The sequence below is a fragment of the Pelophylax lessonae genome (assembly GCF_965119305.1).
Source record: "Pelophylax lessonae genome assembly, chromosome: 2".
Lineage (NCBI taxonomy): Eukaryota > Metazoa > Chordata > Amphibia > Anura > Ranidae > Pelophylax > Pelophylax lessonae.
The window spans coordinates 332,122,932-332,143,637 of NC_138769.1; the positions used below are offsets into that span (position 1 = coordinate 332,122,932).

Sequence of the window (20,706 nt, forward strand, 5' to 3'; positions counted from 1 at the left end):
ACGTCCCCCCACCCCTGACTAGACAGAAAAAAACTGATTTCCTGTAGCAGAGAGGAAGAGGATATACCCTCTGGGACTGCCCCTAAGGTGGGGCCAGAATGTTTTCTTCTGCCTAGTGTCCTACTCCTGTAGAGGGCAGTATAACCCAATTTGATATTAATCAAAGAGGACTACGTCTGTCAATGAGCGACAGAGAAACGAAGATACCGCTGGAGTCCCCCGTATATAGGGATGTGCAGATACGCATCTTTGATGTCAATGGAGGCTACAAAAAACCCTGATCTAAAGACGCTATTACCAACCAAATGAATTCCATCCGAAACGACTGCACCCGCACAAAGCGGTTCAGAGATTTGTGGTCCAAATGAGGACGCACCTTGCCCTCTTTCCTGGGCACCGTGAACAGGTTGGAATGAAAACCTCGAAATTGGTCCTGTGAGGGACCCAACACAATCACTTCTTGTGCAAGGAGGCCCTGCACTGCCTCCCTGAGACCTGTCAAGTGATCTGCAGACAAAGATTTGGAGGGAAAGAATATGTTTACCGACCGAGACCAAAATTCAAACTTATACCTGGAACTAAACTGTTTGTGAACCCATTTGTCTCGGACAAGGACATCCAGGGTTCCTGAAAGAAACGCAGACGTCCCACCACCCCAGAAAACGGGTGAGGGCGGCCCTTCATGCAGAAGAGGAATTGTCCGCCGAACCAGACTGACTGGTCTTGGGCTTACCTAACCAAGCCTTTTTGCTCCCTCCAGAGGCCCTGAACAGTTTACCTTTCTCTTGTGTCCCTGAGACACGAAAAAAACACCTTTGTATGATAGGAGAAGAGGAGTACTCCCCCTTAATCAACTCATCCCAGGAGTCTCCAAACAATAGCTTGCCCAGAAAGGGGAGATCTGTTAGGGCCTTCTGGAAGCCTGGTCAGCCGACCAGCTCTTAAATCACACCATGCTGCGTATGGCAATCCCTCCTGCTGACCCTCTGGCAACCAGAGGCGCAGAGTCCAAGGACGCATCACCCAGAAACACCAGGGCCTGGGCTATCTGGTCCATGAGTCCAAACAAGGTCGGGGGAACTATCTCAGCGTTCAAGTTACCCCTAAGCACTTTAACCCATACCGTTACCGTCTGTGAGACCAGAACGGACACCAAGATCGGTTTTTGTACCGAACCTGCCAAAACATGGAGGTGGCAGGAGAAGGATTGCACCCATCTGTCTATCGGGTCCTTGAAGGTCGGGGAATCTTCCATGGGTACCACAGTAGATTTGTTAACCTGGAAACAGGGTGGTCCACCCTAGGAGGCACCGTCCAGCGGTTCGTGACCGAGTCAGCAAAGGGATAACCGCGTTTAAAGCGCTTAGGCACCCCGCCATTGTTTATTCACAATATCTTTTTGGGCTACGCAAAAGCCAAAACTACCCATGTTTCTGACTGTGTGGGCTCATTAGTCAATTGTAAAGTTTCCCTTACTGAACAAATCAGTGCTTCCACCATAGCGCGTTCCCACACTGCGGCTGAGGACAGGTCCTCTTCACCATCCGAATGGGAGGACAGGAATCCCTCAGTGAGGGGGTTGTCCGTGGCGACCATATGAGTCTCTGAGTCAGAAGACAGAGAAGGCAATGGCTGTTTTTGGTTTGCAACATGTTTCATGACAAAAGCAACCTTTGATGCCAGACTATCCAATGCTGCAGAAAGACACTACAGACTGCGAGCCAGACATACCGGCAGTCGCACTGAGGGGGTCTGATGGAGAATTTACCACCTGGGACTACATTTTGCAATGTAACAAAAAAAACCGCACTGCCCCTTTAAATTCGTGATCCGCGCCGTATTCGGAGTTACCCTTTAAACAGTGGCAGGTAGCAGAGTGCGCAGGGAATGCCCAGAAACAATCCCCATACTGTATCACCTCAGAGAAACCAGCAACGTCTGCAGCATGAAAAACTGAGCACAGGAAGGGACATCAATCCACAAGAGGCCGAACTGCCTGTGTAGCTCCAGGCTACAACAAAATGGCGCCAATACAACTGCATAGGAAGCCCAGGGAAAATGGCCACATCGCCTCACACACAGGGAGCTGATGCCCACATCTAAGATGGCGGCTGAACGCTGCCATTCGGTCAGGACCCAGATACAAGGCCACACCTGGGATCTACCTAAACAGACCCCACAGGATAAGGTACCGCTGTATACACACCCCTCGGGCGCCAGGCGCCGAATATAGTGCCCCCATGCGGGAGCAGGGAGGGCAAAGCCGGGATCCAAGGGGATATTTTAGGAAAACAGGGTCCTATTATCCCTAAGAGTGGGCCCACATCCCCACCCTAGAGGCCACTAGGGACAAGGGGGGGCTCAGTTTACTCACCATACCATGGACCGGGTGGGCTCTACTCCCGGACAGACCACCTCCCTCCCTGAGTGGGGGGTGCTTCCAGCTGAGGGGTACGCTGTGACTCAGGGCGTTCCAGGTCGATGTGTCCCGGTGAGACATCCACTTGCAGGCTCGTCCCTGTTCACAGGGGCTCTGTCGTGGCGAGGCCTAGTGCGGGACTATAACCTGCTCACGTTCGTTGGCCAGGCTAGGAGACCGCAAGGATCTATATTATCCAGTGCGAAACCTCAGTTGGCCGTCGCTTGTAGTTCACCAGTAGGATCCCCCTGACACTAGCTAGCATTAGTGAGTAAAAAGAAATACAGAAAAATTCTTAAAAGAACGAAAAAACTGAGACCGAAGTACCAGCAGGAAACCTAGGTCCTACTTCTTTACTAGAAAGAAACTGGCTTGTGGCAGAGTGTGTGTGGCGTTATGCCGTGAAGGACAGCCCCAGTAGGAGTGTCAGTGAATTTTTTCCTGCCTAGTACTACTCCTGTAGGGGGCAGCATAACCCTATGGTATAAGAAGCATAAGAGCTGCATCTGTCAATGGACAATAGAGAAATATTGATTTCTGCCAATGATTTAAGCTTATCAGAAAAATGAAATATTACACAAAGGTATTTTTAAAAATGGCAGTATGGCTAGTTAATGCCACAAAACAGAATACTGAAAAGTGTTAAAAGATCTGCACAGTAAGGGCATAGCCCCCCAAGGCATTACATGAAATTCTGCTGGCAAAAGCAGAGCTAGAGAAGGGTTTGGGAATAAATGGGTATTAAAAACCTTTCAATATCCAAAGCTATATTATAAGAATGACAAGGGCATCCAAGGAGTTTATCTGATCAACCCAAACTTTAAAAAAGGTCAAGATTTTTTTTCCATGTGACAGCAAAATTGGGAAAGGGTGCCTTCTTTCGGAGAAAAACTGTAGGAGCCGTGCATGATTCAACTTTGTTGCATTGTAATATTCACAAATACCCGAGCTAATTTTGTATATGCAACATTCTCCAGTAAATATGTAAGCAAATATCAATCCTTTACTGGGATTTTAATTAATCAAAATAAAAAATATGTACGTGAAAGCTTTATGACATTTAGAAAAGATGGTTCTAAATCTATAGGCTGCTCTAAATAAAGAGTAAAAAAAAAAAAGGTGCACTTACTTTAACAAGTCTTCTCTGCATTGTTTCTGCGGGGCAAAGCAGGCAACAGCCCAGACTTTTATTTCAATGCCAGCGTAGAACTGCTTCCCTCTCATATCCCAGACACCTTGGTTTGGAGTGGCTACAGTTTTATTCTGACAAGAAAGTAACATGCGTCAGTGGGCGGTTTTTGGGGTTTTCAAGTGCTTACGTAAAACTAATCTTGTTGGCACAATATTTAGGCATTACCACAGGCATATCTAGATAACTTCACATTTTACTTAAGAAACCTACCCGTCCTCCATATTGAAGCATAGGAGCTGGAAGCACCCTGCCTGTAAGCTCGGTCATTTCATTATGTACAACAATACCAAACTCCTTCAGGTAGGGGTCTGGTCCCCCTACCATACTGTTGCTCTTTACCTACAAGAGAAATATATTTTAAAACACTAACAAGATTTTATTTAATTCAAGATTATTCAAAAGTTTACTGCACAAACCAAGGCTAACTATATGTACAGTCAATGACAATAAATACAAGTGTGGTACATTTATCCTGTCTAGGCTGTCCTGATCTAAAATAGTTATTGGCTGCAAGCTGTAAACATTGCTAAGTTCACAGCTTAAGATTCAAGTAACCATGCATGGTTGGATACTTTTGATCAGAGGGCTAGGCAGGCAGAAAGATGGCAACAAGATGTGCGCATGTTAATCACTTCTGGAAGGTTTTACCCCCTTAATGGCCAGGCCATTTTTTGCGATACGGCACTGCGTTACATTAACTAACAATTGCGTGGTCGTGCGACGCTGTACCCAAATAAAATTGATACCCTTTTTTTCCCCCCACAAATAGAGCTTTATTTCGGTGGTATTTTATCACCTGTGCGATTTTTATTTTTTGCACTATAGACAAAAAAGTGCAACAATTCTGAAAAAAAATATATATTTTTTTACTTTCTGCTATAGAACATTCCCAATAAAATAAATTTAAAAATTAATTTTTTCATCATTTTAGGCCAATTGGTATTCTGCCACATATTTTTGGGAAAAAAAAATCCCAATAAGAGTATATTGATTGGTTTGCGCAAAAGTTATCGCGTCTACAAACTAGGAGAATGATTGTCATTTAGTTTTTTACTAGTAATGTCGGCGATCAGCGATTTGTAGCGGGACTGTGATATTGCGGCGGACAGATCAGACACCTGACATTTTTGACACTTTTGGGGGGACCAGTGACTACAGTAATCAGTGATAAAAATATGCACTGTTCCGTACTATTGAAACAGGCAGGGAAGGGGTTAACACCAGGGGCAATCAAAGGATTAAATGTGTCCCTAGGGGGTGCCAAGTGGGGGGGGGGGGGGGTGTGTTTGGGCTTTCTGCATGAACACAGAAACCTGTGTTCCTAAAAAAAAGAGGAACACAGGATCCCTGTGTTCATAACTGACAAAACAGGGGTCTGCCGTGTTTACAGCGGCAGACCGCCGTTATGTCTCCACGAGGAGCGATCGCAGTTGCCCAGGGCCAATCGGAGCCGCCGGACCGGCTAAACGGCTTTCTCTGTGGTGAATGGGCGCGCATATGTGCCCGTCCCACTGGAGGTCCTGACAAGCGATGTCAAGGTACGTTGTTTAGCTGGACAGACCAGACCTGCCGCGGAAAAACTGCTGCAGGCAGTAGTTAAAGTAGTTGTAAAGTCAGAAGGATTTTTTTATCCTAATGCATTCTATGCATTAAGATAAAAAACCTGGGTGTAGCAGCCTCTCCAGCACCCCCTAATACTTACCTGAGCCCCATCTCTACCCAGCGATGGCCACCAGTCCCTCGACCGTCCGGGACTCGCTCTCCCCTGATTGGCTGAGACACAGCCGCGGTGCCGCTAGCTCCCGTGGCTGTCAAAGTCAGTTAGCCAATCAGGAGAGAGAGGGGGCGGGCCGAACGGCAGCTCTGTGTCTGAATGCAGCTCGGGTGCCCCCATAGCAAGCTTTCTGTGGGGGCACTCGATAGGAGGCAGGGGCTAGGAGCCACAATAAGGCACCCGAGAAGAGGAGGATCCGGGCTGCTCTGTGCAAAACCACTGCACAGAGGTGGTAAGTATAAGTTTGTTATTTTTTAAAAAAACACAAGACTTTACAATCACTTTAAAAAGTATACCTGGAAAAGAGGGGAATTTTGACTTGCCTGTAAATTCCATATCTAGGAGTATATTTTAGAACACAGGGTGTCCTATAGACCATCGGATATATGGCACTACTTCAGGTGACATGACACTTAAAAAAGCTTTGCAGGGGTATCGCCCCCAAGAACACACTCATAACTCTACCCACTCTGAGAGACACTCAAATGTAGCAAGCGATAAGGAGAAAAAGAAGAGAAATTTATGTCCCGTCCTTTACCCCAGAATACGGAATTCACGGTTAATCCAAAATTCCCATTACCTTATTCACACACTACAGGGCATAAGATCTGTAGTCAGCCCATGGGACAACTTCAAGCAAAAAGGTTGAGGAGTGGGCAAGAATATAGCAAACGACAGACAGGCCTACAAGAAAAAAAGGGAGGGGAGGGGGGGGGAGGGAAGGGAGTATGGTGTGGGTTGTTCTTGGCCCCTTAGTTCCAGTAAAGGGAATTTCCAAAGACGTCAGCATACCAAGACATTTTGGACAATTCCATGTTCCCAACTTTGTGGGAACAGTTTGGGGATGGCCCCTTCCTGTTCCAACATGACTGCATACCAGTGCACAAAGCAAGGTCCATAAAGACATGGATGAGCGAGTTTGGGGTGGAGGAACTTGACTGTCTGCAAAGTCCTGACCTCAACCCGAGAGAACACCTTTGGGATGAATTAAAGTGGAGACTGCGAGCCAGGCCTTCTCGACCAACATCAATGTCTGACCTCACAAATACACTTCTGGAAGAATGATCAAACATTCCCATAGACACTCTCCCAAAACTTTGTGGACAGCCTTCCCAGAAGAGTTGAAGCTGTTATGGATGCAAAGGGTGGGCCAACTCAATATTAAACCCTATGGACTAAGACTGGGATGCCATTAAAGGTCATGTGCCTGTAAGGGCAGGTGTCCTAATTCTTTTATAGTGTAGAATAAAACCAATGGTAACTAAGATTTATTAATAACAATGCTACTCAAGTGTATACTAAACAGACAGCGCTGAAAGACAAAATCCCCAAAGGAATATGGAGACAGCTTCTGGATTTCATGATGACATCATGAGCATGAGCTCTGCAAGCTCTCTGGCAGAGCCCATACTTATAACGTTATCACCGGAGACACTGATCGATGACCCATCTGCATCTCTAGAGAAGCAGGTAGCACAGAGAAGACAAGATTCTTGTGTGCTCAGCAGAAATGGCAGGTGGAGGTTATCAGCCAGGAGTTTGCAATGCAACTGCATTAACACTCAAGCAGTAAAGGTAAGTATGTAGCAACCTCCATAAAAGGTAAACGTTCCATTCTGCCATTCTGTAGTAGACATATCTACCTTCCACCAATGTAGTGGATACATTTACAGAGGGGGGGTGGCACACTAAGTGAAATAACACCCTACATGTTCAACAGAATAGGGTAAAGGGGTTGTAAAGTCAGAAGGGTTTTTTTTTTATCTTAATGCATTCTATGCATTAAGATAAAAAGCCTTCTGTTTGCAGCAGCGCCCCTCAACCCCCACTAATGCTTACCTGAGCCCCCCCTCGATCCAACGATGTCCACAACAGCTGTCCGGGACTTCCCTCTCCATTGGCTAAGACACAGCAGCAGCGACCTTGGCTCCTGCTGCTGTCAAAGTCAGTTAGCCAATGAGGAGAAAGGGGGGAGGGGACCGAACCGCAGCTCTGTGTATGGATGGATGCTCAGAGCTCTGACTCGGCTGAGGTGCTCCCATAGCAAGATGCTTGCTGTGGGGGCAAAGGGAGGGAGGGAGAGGCCAAAAGCAGAGAGAGGGACCCGAGAAGAGGAGGATCTGGGCTGCTATGTGCAAAACCAACTGCACAGAGGCGTCAGGTTTAGCATGTTTGGGGTTTTTTTTTTTACGGAAAAAAAAAAAACAAACAAACACGAGACTTTACAATCACTTTAAGGCACAGTCACACTTACAAAGAAACCATTTTACCTTATCCATGTTACAGGTTCCGAAGGGGACCAAAACTACACACATCACAGTAGGCATAACCCTAAAGGGGTCTTCAGGAATTACGTGCCATAGCAATGGCCCACAGCCCTAGGACTGTAAAGCACCCTGTATTTAACTAAACTTGCTCACCTCGGCGCACCACATGTCAAACACAGGATTTCAGTGACCAAAGCAAACATTACAGGCCGGTCCTGCTGATGCAGCATCCAGGTACACATTAAAGACAACCAATCAAATAAATGCCATTGAGCCTTGAAGCACTAAGCAGTTGGATCTTATTACAGGTACTTCTATAGCACTGTCAATTTACGCAGCGCTTTATTTCGATTATACAATTATGATCTTGATAGAAGTGGTAGTGGAGAAAAGTAAAACTGATTTGTGTAGAAACTTCTCCAGAGGGGAAGTGACAACCATCACCTAAAGACACTAGCAAAAAACAGAAGTCCCACAGAGTGGGTGGGTTATATGAGGATGCACTAGCTTTTGCCAGAGTCCAATCACCTAAGGTAGCGCTATAAATAACAAATAGTCTATAACCACACTTCCTGTGTTCTCTATGATGAAGATCAAAAACAGTTTACTTCCAAAAGCACTTACCAGCCTGCTGATCTCCTCCTGTCTGTCTGGAGCAGACCGAGCTGTCGCTTTGATCATAGTGGAAGTCTGATTGTCAGTCAGCTTCTTAATACAACGTTGGCCAGCTACAATGTTACAAACCTGAAAATTAAGTACAGATCATTTGTATCAAAGCATTTTCAATTCTAAGGTCTAGTAATATTTGTTAACGTAGTTTATTGCCTTTTTTACTGGTCTACTTTTATATGAATGACCTGTATGACATACACAGAAAAAACAGCTGGGAGGCACTTATCCTGGTTGTAAAGCAGTAGGACTTGTGATCAGTGTTAGCTATGATTTTGAAAGTCAGTTTTTAGCATTTAAGGCAATTCACTAAAAAATGAAAAGAAAAATGTACAAATGTACATTCTAGTAATAAAAACAAACTTGTGTAATAATGTTTTAATCGGTTTTCAGCTCAAATGTAACCAAATATTTAAATAGGATTTTTGCATTTAATGTAAAATACATTTCTTGAAGTCTTACGCATTTGGATTATACTACCCCGTATATGGTTAGGACAATGGAAAACATTAGGCCAGCTCCCGTTTAACCCCACCTCCAACCATAAGGCCTCAGTCTTGTGGGCAAGCAGCACATAAGGCCAATTACCAGGTGTGGGACCTGTGTCCTTCAAGAGGTGTAAACGAAAAATAGGATTTTTTATTTATTTTTTTTACTTGTCATTATATTGTTTTCTTTGAGTACATACAGGGACACAAGATTAAAGTGGTTGTAACCCTTAAACAAAAAAAGATACTGCCTGTTCTGGTCTTCCCCTATGTAAAATTCCCACGTTTGTCATGGCTGCTGATCTTTAATAGCGTGGTCAGTTTACGTGGCTCCATCAGCTATCTCCCCCTCTCAGTTTTGTAGTCGGTGTGAGAGCCAATCTCTTCTCTCCCTCTCATGCCTGTGTAATTCTATTCCTTGCAGTAATTCCAGTGCTTGTAAAGTAAAGCAACATGAATTACTATGACCCTCTTCGTTTTAGGTTCCTGTTCAGTACAGTGTTTTTTTTCTAAAATTATTAAGCTAAATACCTTTTTTTCAGAGCCCTGCTGTGCAGACACGTGACCTCCCTCTGCTAGCTAGCATTCATCATAGGGGAATCTCAGCTCCTTCTACTGTGCTCTCTTAAACCGGGAAGGAAAGCAAAGGGATGTCACATGACAAGCCAGCAGGGCTCTACAAAGAAGGTATTTAGCATTATAATTTTTAGGAAAACACATACTGTACTAAACAGGGACCATAAACCGAATCAAAGTAATTCATGTGACTTTACAACCGCTTTAATTAGTTCTAGTAAATTGGACAAACAAAGCTTTAGGACAGCCTTAGAATAGCCCCTCCCACTTATCTTGTAGCAAAGCAATAGTAAGTGTGGATCATAAAAACAAACGGGAACTCTGTTCTCCCGTAACTCTTTCACTTATTCTAACCTATTTCAGCTAAATCATAAAACACTTGCTGCATTTATTAGATAGGGTATTCCCATCTCTTTATATTGCTTTTGAGTGCTATGGAGTAAATACGTTTCAGGGTTTTTAGGCATATGGACTCCCGTTATTTCCTGAATCAATTGTATAACTTCCTCACAGCGAGGAAGAAATACATATTCGTTTGGATTTTATCCTGTAAGTGAAGTAATTTTATTTAATAAAGCATTTACATTAATTACTACACTATGGAGGATCTCTTCTTTTCATGGCCATACTTTATGGGACTGTAATTGAGTGGATAAGATACCACAACCAGGAAGCACTCAACCCTTGCAGCAGTTTAGTGTGCAGTTATCCGCTTGATATCCGGAGGGTCTAGCAGAGAGGTTCTGGCATCCTAAGGCACGTTACCAGGAGTATATGAACGATATACCCCTATAGATCCGGCGAGTGAGGGAGCAAGAGGAGAGCACACAGTGGAGCAATGGGCACTTTTTGTGATTGATGATCACTTCCTGTTTGACACTGGGCACTTTTTGAGATTCATTATTTCTGAGTTTACACAAGGACTTTGTGGGACTGCTGATAGTGCATGAATTATAATTTCAGCAGTGGAAAAACTAGCACTTTTGTGATATATCACCATATTGTTTGCATAAGAATTTTATGGAACTGTTGTGAACACAAGAGTTATATATTGTATTTGCATATTAGCACATTTGCACCTGGCACTTTATATTGGTTCAGCTATTTGCACTTTATATGATTGTTATTTATTTATATATATATATATATATATATATATATATATATATATATATATATATATATATATATATATGTGATTACACAGTGTTTTTGTTTTATAAAATATTTGGCACACACTCATGTAGGTGGTTGGTGATATAGACCATACACCTCCACCAATTTATGTACTTAAGATATATATTTCTATGCACATAGAGCACTTTTCTATTAATTAGCAAAGGCTTAATTCTGGTACATTGGACATTCATAAGCAGTTAAACTGAGGGATGGGTAACAGCAAACACCAACAGGTCAACCACATGAACGATCTAATGACCTGGCATCAATAAGGCCTGAATGTCCACCTGCCTAAATTTAAACATTTTAACAGAAGACCAGGTTGCAGCCCCGCAAATCTGAGAAGCCGATGCTGGATACAAAAACACCCACAAAACATTAAAGCGTTTGTAACCCTAAACAATAAAACAGGTTTGTGTTCCTTTAAAGCATGTTATACAGCACAGTGCTTGTGCTGTGCCATTTGGCCCCTTTGGCAGCATATAAAATATCTGGCTGATCCTCCCCCTTGTAAAGTGACCACGGTTTATCATGGCTGCTGAGCCCTGACACTGGTACGTTTATGTGCCTCCATCACCTGCAGCTCTCCTCTGTCTTCTTCCTCCCTGGCCCTCCCTTTCTGCTGCTATAATAACGGAGTGTTTGTCTCCCTGGTTTTAGTAAATGATGTGCCACAATATATTTGATTTTTCAAAAAAAAAAAAAAAAAGCCGCTATATACATAACTTATTTTACAGCGCTGCTCACGGCTTATTTTTAAAAAACCCATACACTGGGGCACATAATTTACTATACCAGAGGCGATCGTAGCACAAACATTGGTGACTTAACAATTTTAACTGATCTAGTTGAGTACGCCTTGAAAGGTAAAGGTAGGACCCTTCCCCTAAAGCAAAATCCAAGGTTTGCCAATTTTTACATTGTTACAATGGTCCAACTGGTACTAAATACAAGAAAAAAAAAATAGTTTAGGGCCAAGATTTAACCCTTGATGGTACTCTGACATTCTGATCCAGACCCAGACTGGAGAAAAGACATGACATCCCATGGAGTACTTTATGAGATGGAATTTCCTTTCTTCCTACAATGAGAAATATGCTCTCCAGAGGTGATGATAGAATGAGGTAAGCCTCTATACTTCAGCACCTGGGCTTAGACAGCACAGGACTTAAGCCAGCAAGCAATATGATAAACTGGTCCTTGGGACAAAGATCTGGGTGATATGGGAGGGCCCACGGAGAGTGCAAGTAGTCTTTCAAAGTCTAAGTACCACGCCCACCTAGTCCAGTTCAATGTAATGAGAATCCCCACAATGTCCTCCAGCTCAATCCTGTGGAACAGGCAAGAAAGGCTTTTCAGAGAAGGAAAGGTGCTGAATAGATTGACGTACTTCCAGAGTCACCAGAGCATCCACCATGAAGTCTAGATGAGATCTGGAGACAAACTTTCTCAGTTTGTTGAACCTGAAACCAGGGTGGTCCGTGTCTGGCATCCCTTCCTTTGACCTACGGCATCAAAAACAGTCTGGGGAGAATAGGTCATTTTTAAAAGTCCAGACAGTGACACCTGAGAAGACCACCAGAGAGGGAGGTCACGTGTCTGCACAGCAGGGCTCTGAAAAAAAGTCCAGCAATGAACAGATAACCAAATTGCTTCCAGTTCCTGAGCATTGTCTGGGAGACATGCTTTCACTGGTGACCAAGTCCAGAACTCCTTTCCAGCCAGACATACTGGCATTCATTGTTTGAACCCTCCAGACTAATTGGAGGAAAGGGCCAGCACCATAGTGTGGATCTGAGGTGCATTGAATAGGCTAAACTCCAACATTAAAATGTATATTAGAGCTAAAGAAAAGGCCTTCAAAAAATACAAGACTGAGGGGTCATTGGCAGCATTTAAGCACTACAAAGAGTGTAATAAGAAATGTAAAGATGAAATCAGGGCGGCTAAAATAGAACACGAGAGACATATAGCGGAGGAGAGCAAAAAGAACCCCAAGAAGTTCTTTAAGTATATAAACAGTAAGAAAGCGAGGCCAGAACACATTGGCCCCATAAAAGATGATAAAGGAAAAATGGCCACTGAGGACAGAGAAAAGGCGGAAGTGTTAAATAATTTCTTTTCTTCAGTCTTCACAAAGGAATCAGGGGGCTACACGAAACCCGCTTGTAAGGCCGAACTAAATAATACACCTCAGGAAGTGCCGCCATGGCTAACAGAGGATAGACTTAGAGCTAAACTAGAGAAACTTAACATAAATAAATCCCCGGGACCGGATGGCTTGCACCCGAGGGTTCTTAATGAGCTCAGCCAGGTGATTGCCAGACCATTATTCTTGATCTTTAAGGATAGTTTACAGACGGGTATGGTGCCAGCTGATTGGAAAAAAGCCAACGTGGTACCAATATTTAAAAAGGGGCCGAGATATATCCCGGGTAACTATAGGCCGGTCAGCCTAACATCAGTAGTCTGCAAAATTTTGGAGGGGATGATAAGGGACCACATACAAGACTTTAGTAATGAAAATGGTATTATAAGTAGAAATCAGCATGGATTCATGAAAAATCGTTCGTGCCAAACCAATCTGTTAACCTTCTACGATGAAGTGAGCTGCCACCTAGATAAAGGTAAGCCTGTGGATGTGGTGTATCTGGACTTCGCAAAGGCCTTTGACACCGTTCCTCACAAACGCTTACTGTACAAACTAAGGAAGGTAGGTATGGATCATAAGGTGAGTACCTGGATAGAGACCTGGCTCCAGGGGAGAGTCCAGAGGGTGGTGATTAATGGGGAGTACTCGGATTGGGCGGGTGTGGAAAGTGGGGTCCCCCAGGGTTCTGTCCTGGGACCAATCCTGTTTAATTTATTCATAAATGATCTAGAGGAGGGGATATCTAGTACAATCTCAGTATTTGCAGATGATACTAAATTAGGCATGCCAATATCTTCTATGCAGGATGTGGAAATCTTGCAAGCAGACCTGAACAAAATAACGGGGTGGGCAACCACATGGCAGATGAGGTTTAATGTAGAAAAATGTAAAGTAATGCACTTGGGTGCCAGAAACCAGAAAGCAAGCTATTCACTAGGGGGTGAACCTCTGGGTGAGTCTAGGATGGAAAAGGACTTGGGGGTACTGGTAGACAACAGGCTTGGCAGTGGCATGCAATGCCAAGCCGCCGCAAGCAAAGCCAACAGAATACTGGGATGTATAAAAAGGGGGATTCACTCCAGAAATAAAGAGATTATTCTCCCGCTCTACAAGACTCTGGTCCGGCCACATCTGGAGTATGCTGTCCAGTTCTGGGCACCGGTCCGCAGGAAGGATGTGCTGGAACTGGAGAAAGTCCAGAGGAGGGCAACAAAAATAATTAGGGGAATGGAGGACATCGGCTATGAGGAAAGACTACAAGCACTGAACCTATTCTCTCTGGAGAAGAGACGATTGAGGGGGGATATGATATCAATGTACAAATACTGTACTGGCGACCCTAGCATAAGGAACAAACTATTCAGAGAAAGGGAATACAATAAGACACGTGGCCACTCACTAAAACTTGAGGAAAGGCGGTTTAACCTTAAAGTGCGTAAGGGGTTCTTCACTGTAAGAGCGGTAAGGATGTGGAATTCTCTTCCACAAGCAGTCGTATCAGCGGGGAGCATAGATAGTTTCAAAAAACTATTAGATGTACACCTTAAAGACCACAACATACAGGGGTACACAATGTACGGTTAAAAGCAAACACACACGCATCATGGGTTGAACTGGATGGACTTGTGTCTTTTTTCAACCTCACTAACTATGTAACTATGTAACTATGTAAATGGCAACAAACTGATATAGGGTGCCTACAGCAAAAGGCAGGAAGTGTTGGAAAGGCAGGGCAGGAAAGCAGACATATCTGATGTACGTATAGGCAAGAAAGTCTATGGAACAGAGGAAAGCAATGATTGACTTTGCAGATTAAGCAAAGACATTTTATTACCCCAAAAAGGGTACCAAAAGGAGTTGAGCACCTTTAGATCCAGAATATGGAAAATGCACCCGATCTCTTTGGAACCTAAACCGGAGTTAACACCCTTTAACCTTTCCTGTTTTGTAACACTGAATCCTTGAGAGAGAAGAACCCTACCAAAACCAACGTTGAGGTTGGCTAGCAGTTGCAGAACATTGGCAGGTTTGGCAACATGAAACAGGGCGGAGGCAGAGAAAGCAGTTCTAGCTTTTAGTCCCTGGAAACCACGTTCTGGACTTGCTTGCAGATTTGGGAGTCCAGGGCCTGAGGTGCTTTGGCTTAGACTTGGGGAGGACTAAGAATCAAAAGGTATTCTTTTTAGCCATCAAAAAAGATATCCCAGATTGAGGCTTAAGATGTTAATGTTGTGGCAAAAAGGTTTTTTCCCCCTGGCGACTATTTGAAAATGGCCAAGGATTTGCCAAAGAGATGTTCCCCATTTAAGGGAATAAACAGGTATTTCTTGCATTGGTGTTCTGCAGTCCAGCATCTGAGCAAAGGCGTTCTCTAAACATGCAGATGTTCAAAAGAATAAAAAGTCCCACAAAAGGTGATCAGTGTATTTATATAAGATGCTCACATCCCAAATGTGGTAATTTTGAATGGGATGGGGCTGTGAGAAATTAAGCTCCAACATTCCCACAAAGCCCAAGAAATAATAGCGAAAGGATCTACTATACTTTGGATATGGGTGGATATGACTCTGTTTAGCAGGACTGCAATAATTTAGGACACAGACCATAGTGAATGCCTCTTGCATTTAATAAAGGCTGTAATAAAGGGTGTAAAAACAACAGAGTACACTGAAAACCCATCTCTCAATGCAAGGGAGTAGTAAGAAGTGATACAGGTTGAGGTTGCAAGTCACAAAATCAAGAGAAGGTCAAGCGCATGCAGGCAAACAGTGCCACACATGAAATATCCTTGTGAACATCGAGGTGAGTGCAATAATTCTAGAGCCATAGATCATGGTTAACTCTAAACTGAGGACCTGTAAAGGCTTTTAAAATATGGAGAAATGTGTGTACCATTGTCTCTTGCAATTCCACAGGCATGCACAATTTTAAAGACAAAGACTGACATATTTGTTATTTACTTGACACAACCCCATCTTTTATATCTTACCAAAAAATGGGTATAATATTGTGTTTGTTGGCACTAAAGTTCATTCTTGTGCATTTTGTGCCTGAAAATCTGTACAAATATTGCTCGTCATAAAAAATTGCAACTACCAGCATTTTATTCTCCAGGACTTTTCAGAAAAACTGAATTTTTGTAAAATCTTACCTGTAAAATTCCTTTCTCTGAGTCCTCCGACAGTCGCCGCCATCTTCATATTCGTCACAATGGGTATTAGACTTTGCTCCGAAGGAGTAGCTAGGCAACAGAATATGTTAACATTAAAGCTTTTAACATATCCCACCCCCAGGGGGTGGTCCCCTCAGTCAATACCCTCCTACTTCCTGCATCCATATCTCAGTTTCAGTGGAATAGCAGTAGAGTATACAACCAAACCCCAAAAGAGGGGCAGGGGCGGCGACTGTCGGAGGACTCAGAGAAAGGAATTTTACAGGTAAGATTTTACAAAAATTCCGTTTTCTCTTACGTCCTCCGACAGTCGCCGCCATCTTCATATTCGTCACAATGGGGACGTCCCAAAGCAGTGCAAACATGAGGGGTGGGAAACGCAGCCGCGCCGTAAGGCAACGCAGTCTCCACATCAAAGAAAGGAACCTTACCAAAGGAAGGAAACTAGCTGGGCAACATGAAAAAAACTTGCTCAACAGGAGCAACAACCCAGGAAAAGCAAATAACCCAGGGATAAAAAACATATCCCAAAACGCCAGGGGTCCAAAACAAGGGACCCTAAGGAACTGCCGCACTAAGAACCTTGCGGCCAAAGGAAGCATCCGCCGATGCCTGAACATCCACTCTGTAGAATTTTGTGAAAGTGTGTACGGTCGACCAGGTCGCCGCCTTACACACCTGGGCCACAGAAGCCCCATGACGACAGGCCCAAGACGTACTCAGAGATCTAGTAGAGTGCACCTTCACAGGCATAGGGGGAACTTTTCCCTGCAAAGCATATGCCTGTTCAATGGTCTGTCTGATCCATTTGGCGATGGTAGAAGCCGACGCCGCCATGCCCTTCCGAGGACCTTCCGGAAGAACAAAAAGAATCCGTCTTGCGAAAAGACAGTCGATTTAAGGTAAACCCTTATCACCCGAACAACATCCAAAGAGTGCAACCTCACCTCCTTCGGATGTTTAGGCTTCGCGCAAAGCGAAGGCAAGACAATATCCTCATTGAGATGAAATTCCGAAACTCGCTTCGGAAGAAAAGAAGGATTAGGTCGCAAGACCACCTTATCCAAGTGAATGACCAGATACGGAGACTTGCAGGACAAAGCCGCCAGCTCCGATACACTGCGAGCCGAAGTGATCGCCACCAGAAAGGCGACCTTTTTGGACAACATAGACAACGAGATCTCCCTGATCTGTTCAAAAGGAGCACGTTGTAACACAGATAGAACGAGATTCAAGTCCCAAGGAGGCAGAGGTTCCCTCCTAGGAGGGACCAGATGCCGCACCCCTTGAACAAAGGTGCCAACCAAGGAGTTAGAAGCCACAGGACGTTGAAAAAGAACGGCCAGCGCAGACGCCTGACCCTTGATCGTAGCCAGCGCCAAACGCTGTTCGACACCCGTTTGAAGGTAGGACAACACTCGAGAAACAGAGTACGTGCGAGGTGAAAACCCCCTGGACTCACACCAGGCAAAATAGGCCTTCCAAGTACGGTAATAGACCTTCCCTGAGGAAGGCTTCCTCGCGTTGATCAAAGTGTGAATGACCTCAGGGGAGAGACCCCTATCCTTCAGGACCTCGGTCTCAACAGCCAGGCCGTCAAAGCCAGCGACTGTAAAGCAGGATGGAATATCGGCCCTTGAGACAGGAGATTGTCTCGAAGAGGTAGACGCCATGGGGCGTCGACCGCCAGATTCACGAGGTCTGCGTACCAGGACCGGCGAGGCCAGTCCGGCGCCACAAGAATCACCGTGCTGCGTTCCGAGTGCAACCTGCGAAGGAACCTGGACAGCAATTGAATCGGTAGAAACGCATACATCAGTCCGTACTGATGCCACGGGACCACCAACGCGTCTGCCCGAGGGTCGCGCGTCCTTGCCACGAACCTTCTCACCTTGTTGTTCAGACGAGACGCGAACAGGTCCACATCTGGAAGACCCCACTTCGCGCACAACATCTGGAAGACCCCACTTCGCGCACAACATCTGGAAGACAGCTGGGTGGAGAGACCATTCCCCCTGATCCAGGGTCTGGTGACTCAGATAGTCCGCCTGCCAGTTCTCCACACCCGGAATGTGAACTGCCGTTATCGCCGGGACATGAGCCTCGGCCCAAGACAGAATGTCGACCACTTCCCGAGCCGCTCGGGCACTCCTGGTGCCCCCTTGGTGGTTGATGTAGGCCACCGCCGTGGCATTGTCCGTCTGCACCCGAACCGGACAGCCCTGCAGCCTGTCCGTCCAGCGACGAAGGCAGAGATTTATCGCACGCAATTCCAGAATGTTGATCGGAAGGGAGGACTCCCCCTCCGACCAAGTTCCCTGGGCGGACAGAACGCCCAGAACACCACCCCAGCCCGACAGGCTGGCATCAGTGGTGATCACTGTCCATGAGATAGGACGAAAGGACTTGCCCCCCGATACCATCGGGGACTGGAGCCACCACATAAGATCCCTTCTGGTGCGATGGCTCAACGAGATCTGAAGATCCAGAGATTGAGGTCGCCCGTCCCACCTGGACAGGATCTCCGCTTGGAGACCCCGCGTGTGAAACTGGGCGAAGGGAATCGCCTCGAAGGCCGAGACCATCAATCCCAGACATCTCATGCTCGTCCGCAGAGACGAGTGCGGAACGTCCCTGAGGGACCTGACTTCCTCCTGAAGAGTCCTGAGTTTGTCTTCCGGCAGGAAGACCTTCGCCTGGACCGAGTCCAGGATCATTCCCAGGTAGGGAAGACGAACCGACGGACACATCGTCGACTTTGGAAAATTTATCGTCCAACCAAACTCCTGCAGAGTTTGCATCGTGACGGACAGGTCCTTTTCCAGACCCTGGCTGGTCACAGACCGAACCAGAATGTCATCCAGATACCCCAGGACAGAGATGCCCTGGGCTCTCAACAAAGCCAGAACGGGTGCAAGCACCTTGGTGAAAACCCGTGGAGCCGAGGCGAGACCAAAAGGTAACGCCACGAATTGGTAATGATCCTCCGCAATGGTGAATCGAAGGTACCTCTGGTGACCCTCGAAAATCGAGATGTGAAGTTACGCATCCTTCAAATCGATGGAGGCCATGAATTCCCCCGGAATCAGGGCAGCCACCACCGACCACAGGGATTCCATGCGGAACTTGCGAACCCGCACAAAGCGGTTCAGAGCCTTCAAGTCCAGAATCGGACGAACCTTGCCCTCCTTCCTGGGCACGGTGAACAGATTTGAATAAAACACCCGAAATCTGTCCCGATGAGGCACCGGAACCACCACTCCCTGAGCCCTCAGGTCCCGCACCGCTAGGTGCAGATCCCGCAAACGCTCCGGAGACAGTTGAAGATTTGAGGGAAAGAATCTGCTCTCCGGCCGAGAGAGAAACTTGATCTTGTAGCCAGATAGAAAGATTTCCTGAACCCACCGGTCCCGCACGCGGGCCAGCCAGGGTTGAAGAAAACCGAGCAAGCGTCCCCCCACCCCAGAACTGGGTGAGGGCGCCCCTTCATGCCGCATTGTTATGGGCAGCGGGTCCGGACTGACCGGACTTCTGTTTACCAGACCACGGCTTCTTTTGGGAGCCTTGACCCTTGAATGGTTTGCCCTTGTAGTGCGACCGAAAGGCTCGAAAGGACCCCTGAGGAGGCCGAAAATTAGTATGCTTCTTACCAGGAGCCCCCTTAGCCTTGGGGAAGTGGGGCAAGAGAGTGCTCTTACCGCCCGTGATCCCCTTTATCAACGTATCCAAGGATTCCCCAAAAAGGCGAGATCCATCATAAGGCAGATTGGCTAAGGTCTTGCGCGAAGATTGGTCCACAGACCAACACTTTAACCAAACCAGGCAGCGAGACAACACCACCACGCTTTGTACACGTGCAGCCAACGGCACTAAATCCAAGTCCGCATCACACAGATACATGACACCCTGATGGATTTGATCCACCATATCCAATGTCGCCGGTGAGGCCGAATCAGCCACTAAGACGCGCCTAAGCACCTGCGTCCAACTTGCGACAGCCTGGGCTGCCATAAGAGAGGCAAACAGAGCTTTCAGCATCGAACCCGTAACAGAATAAGTATGACGGGCAAGAGACTCCATTCTCCTATCCGTGGCATCGCGGAACACCGGAGTATCCTCTGCAGGAATCGCAGTGGATTTATTCAAAAACGCAATCGCGTGATCCACCGGGGGTGGCACACACCACCGTTCATCAGTGGCAGGCGTGAAAGGATAACGCAGCCTGAACCTACTTGGCACAGCAAAAGGTTTGCGTAAATTGCGCCATTGTTCCTTAACAGCGCGCTGAAAATCATCAGTGCAGGGAAAGACCTGCGATGTCTTGCGTCTTTTCTGCGTCCCATAAGCCGCCAGGGCAGCAGGAGGACACAGTTCATCCTGCAAACGCAGCGTTTGTTTTATAGAAGCAACCAATTCATCCATGATTGCAAGCTCTTCAGGCGAGCCAGGGGGAGAATTATCAACCCCCTCAACCTCAGCCTCCACCTCGGACCCCACGAGATCCAGGGAGGAACGGGACCCCGATAAGGAGACCCCAGCCATAGCAGCCCCATCACCATCACCCTCAGAATCAGAGGAAACAGAAACTCTGGGTCTTTTAGTGGATTGAGCAGCCACCAGCATCTGCACCTGAGCAGCAAGGTTAGCCACCACTTCGGCTAAATCCCCCCCTGGGGGGGAAACAGCAGTCCCCTGGCTTCCCACCAAGGTGGCAGGAAATTTGCCCTCCTGAAAATCCATTGCCCCAAAAAAATATGCCGGAGAATAAAGGGTTAATTGCCCCTTTAACAAGCGCGGCGAGCGCAGCCCATCGCACAC

At 46.1% G+C, this 20,706-nt stretch overlaps 1 protein-coding gene across 1 annotated transcript in view; it reads right to left on the minus strand.

Annotated features, from left to right (window-relative positions):
• Window positions 1-20,706, minus strand: part of LOC309545130 (protein argonaute-4) — a 149,645-nt gene that overhangs the window by 40,220 nt on the left and 88,719 nt on the right. Inside the window, exons 9-11 of the mRNA XM_082244260.1 lie at window positions 8,277-8,396; window positions 3,822-3,950; window positions 3,549-3,682 (exon numbers count right to left, since the gene is read on the minus strand). Of these exons, the coding sequence (XP_082100386.1) occupies window positions 3,549-3,682; window positions 3,822-3,950; window positions 8,277-8,396 (383 nt within the window). The remainder of the gene's footprint in view (window positions 1-3,548; window positions 3,683-3,821; window positions 3,951-8,276; window positions 8,397-20,706) is intronic.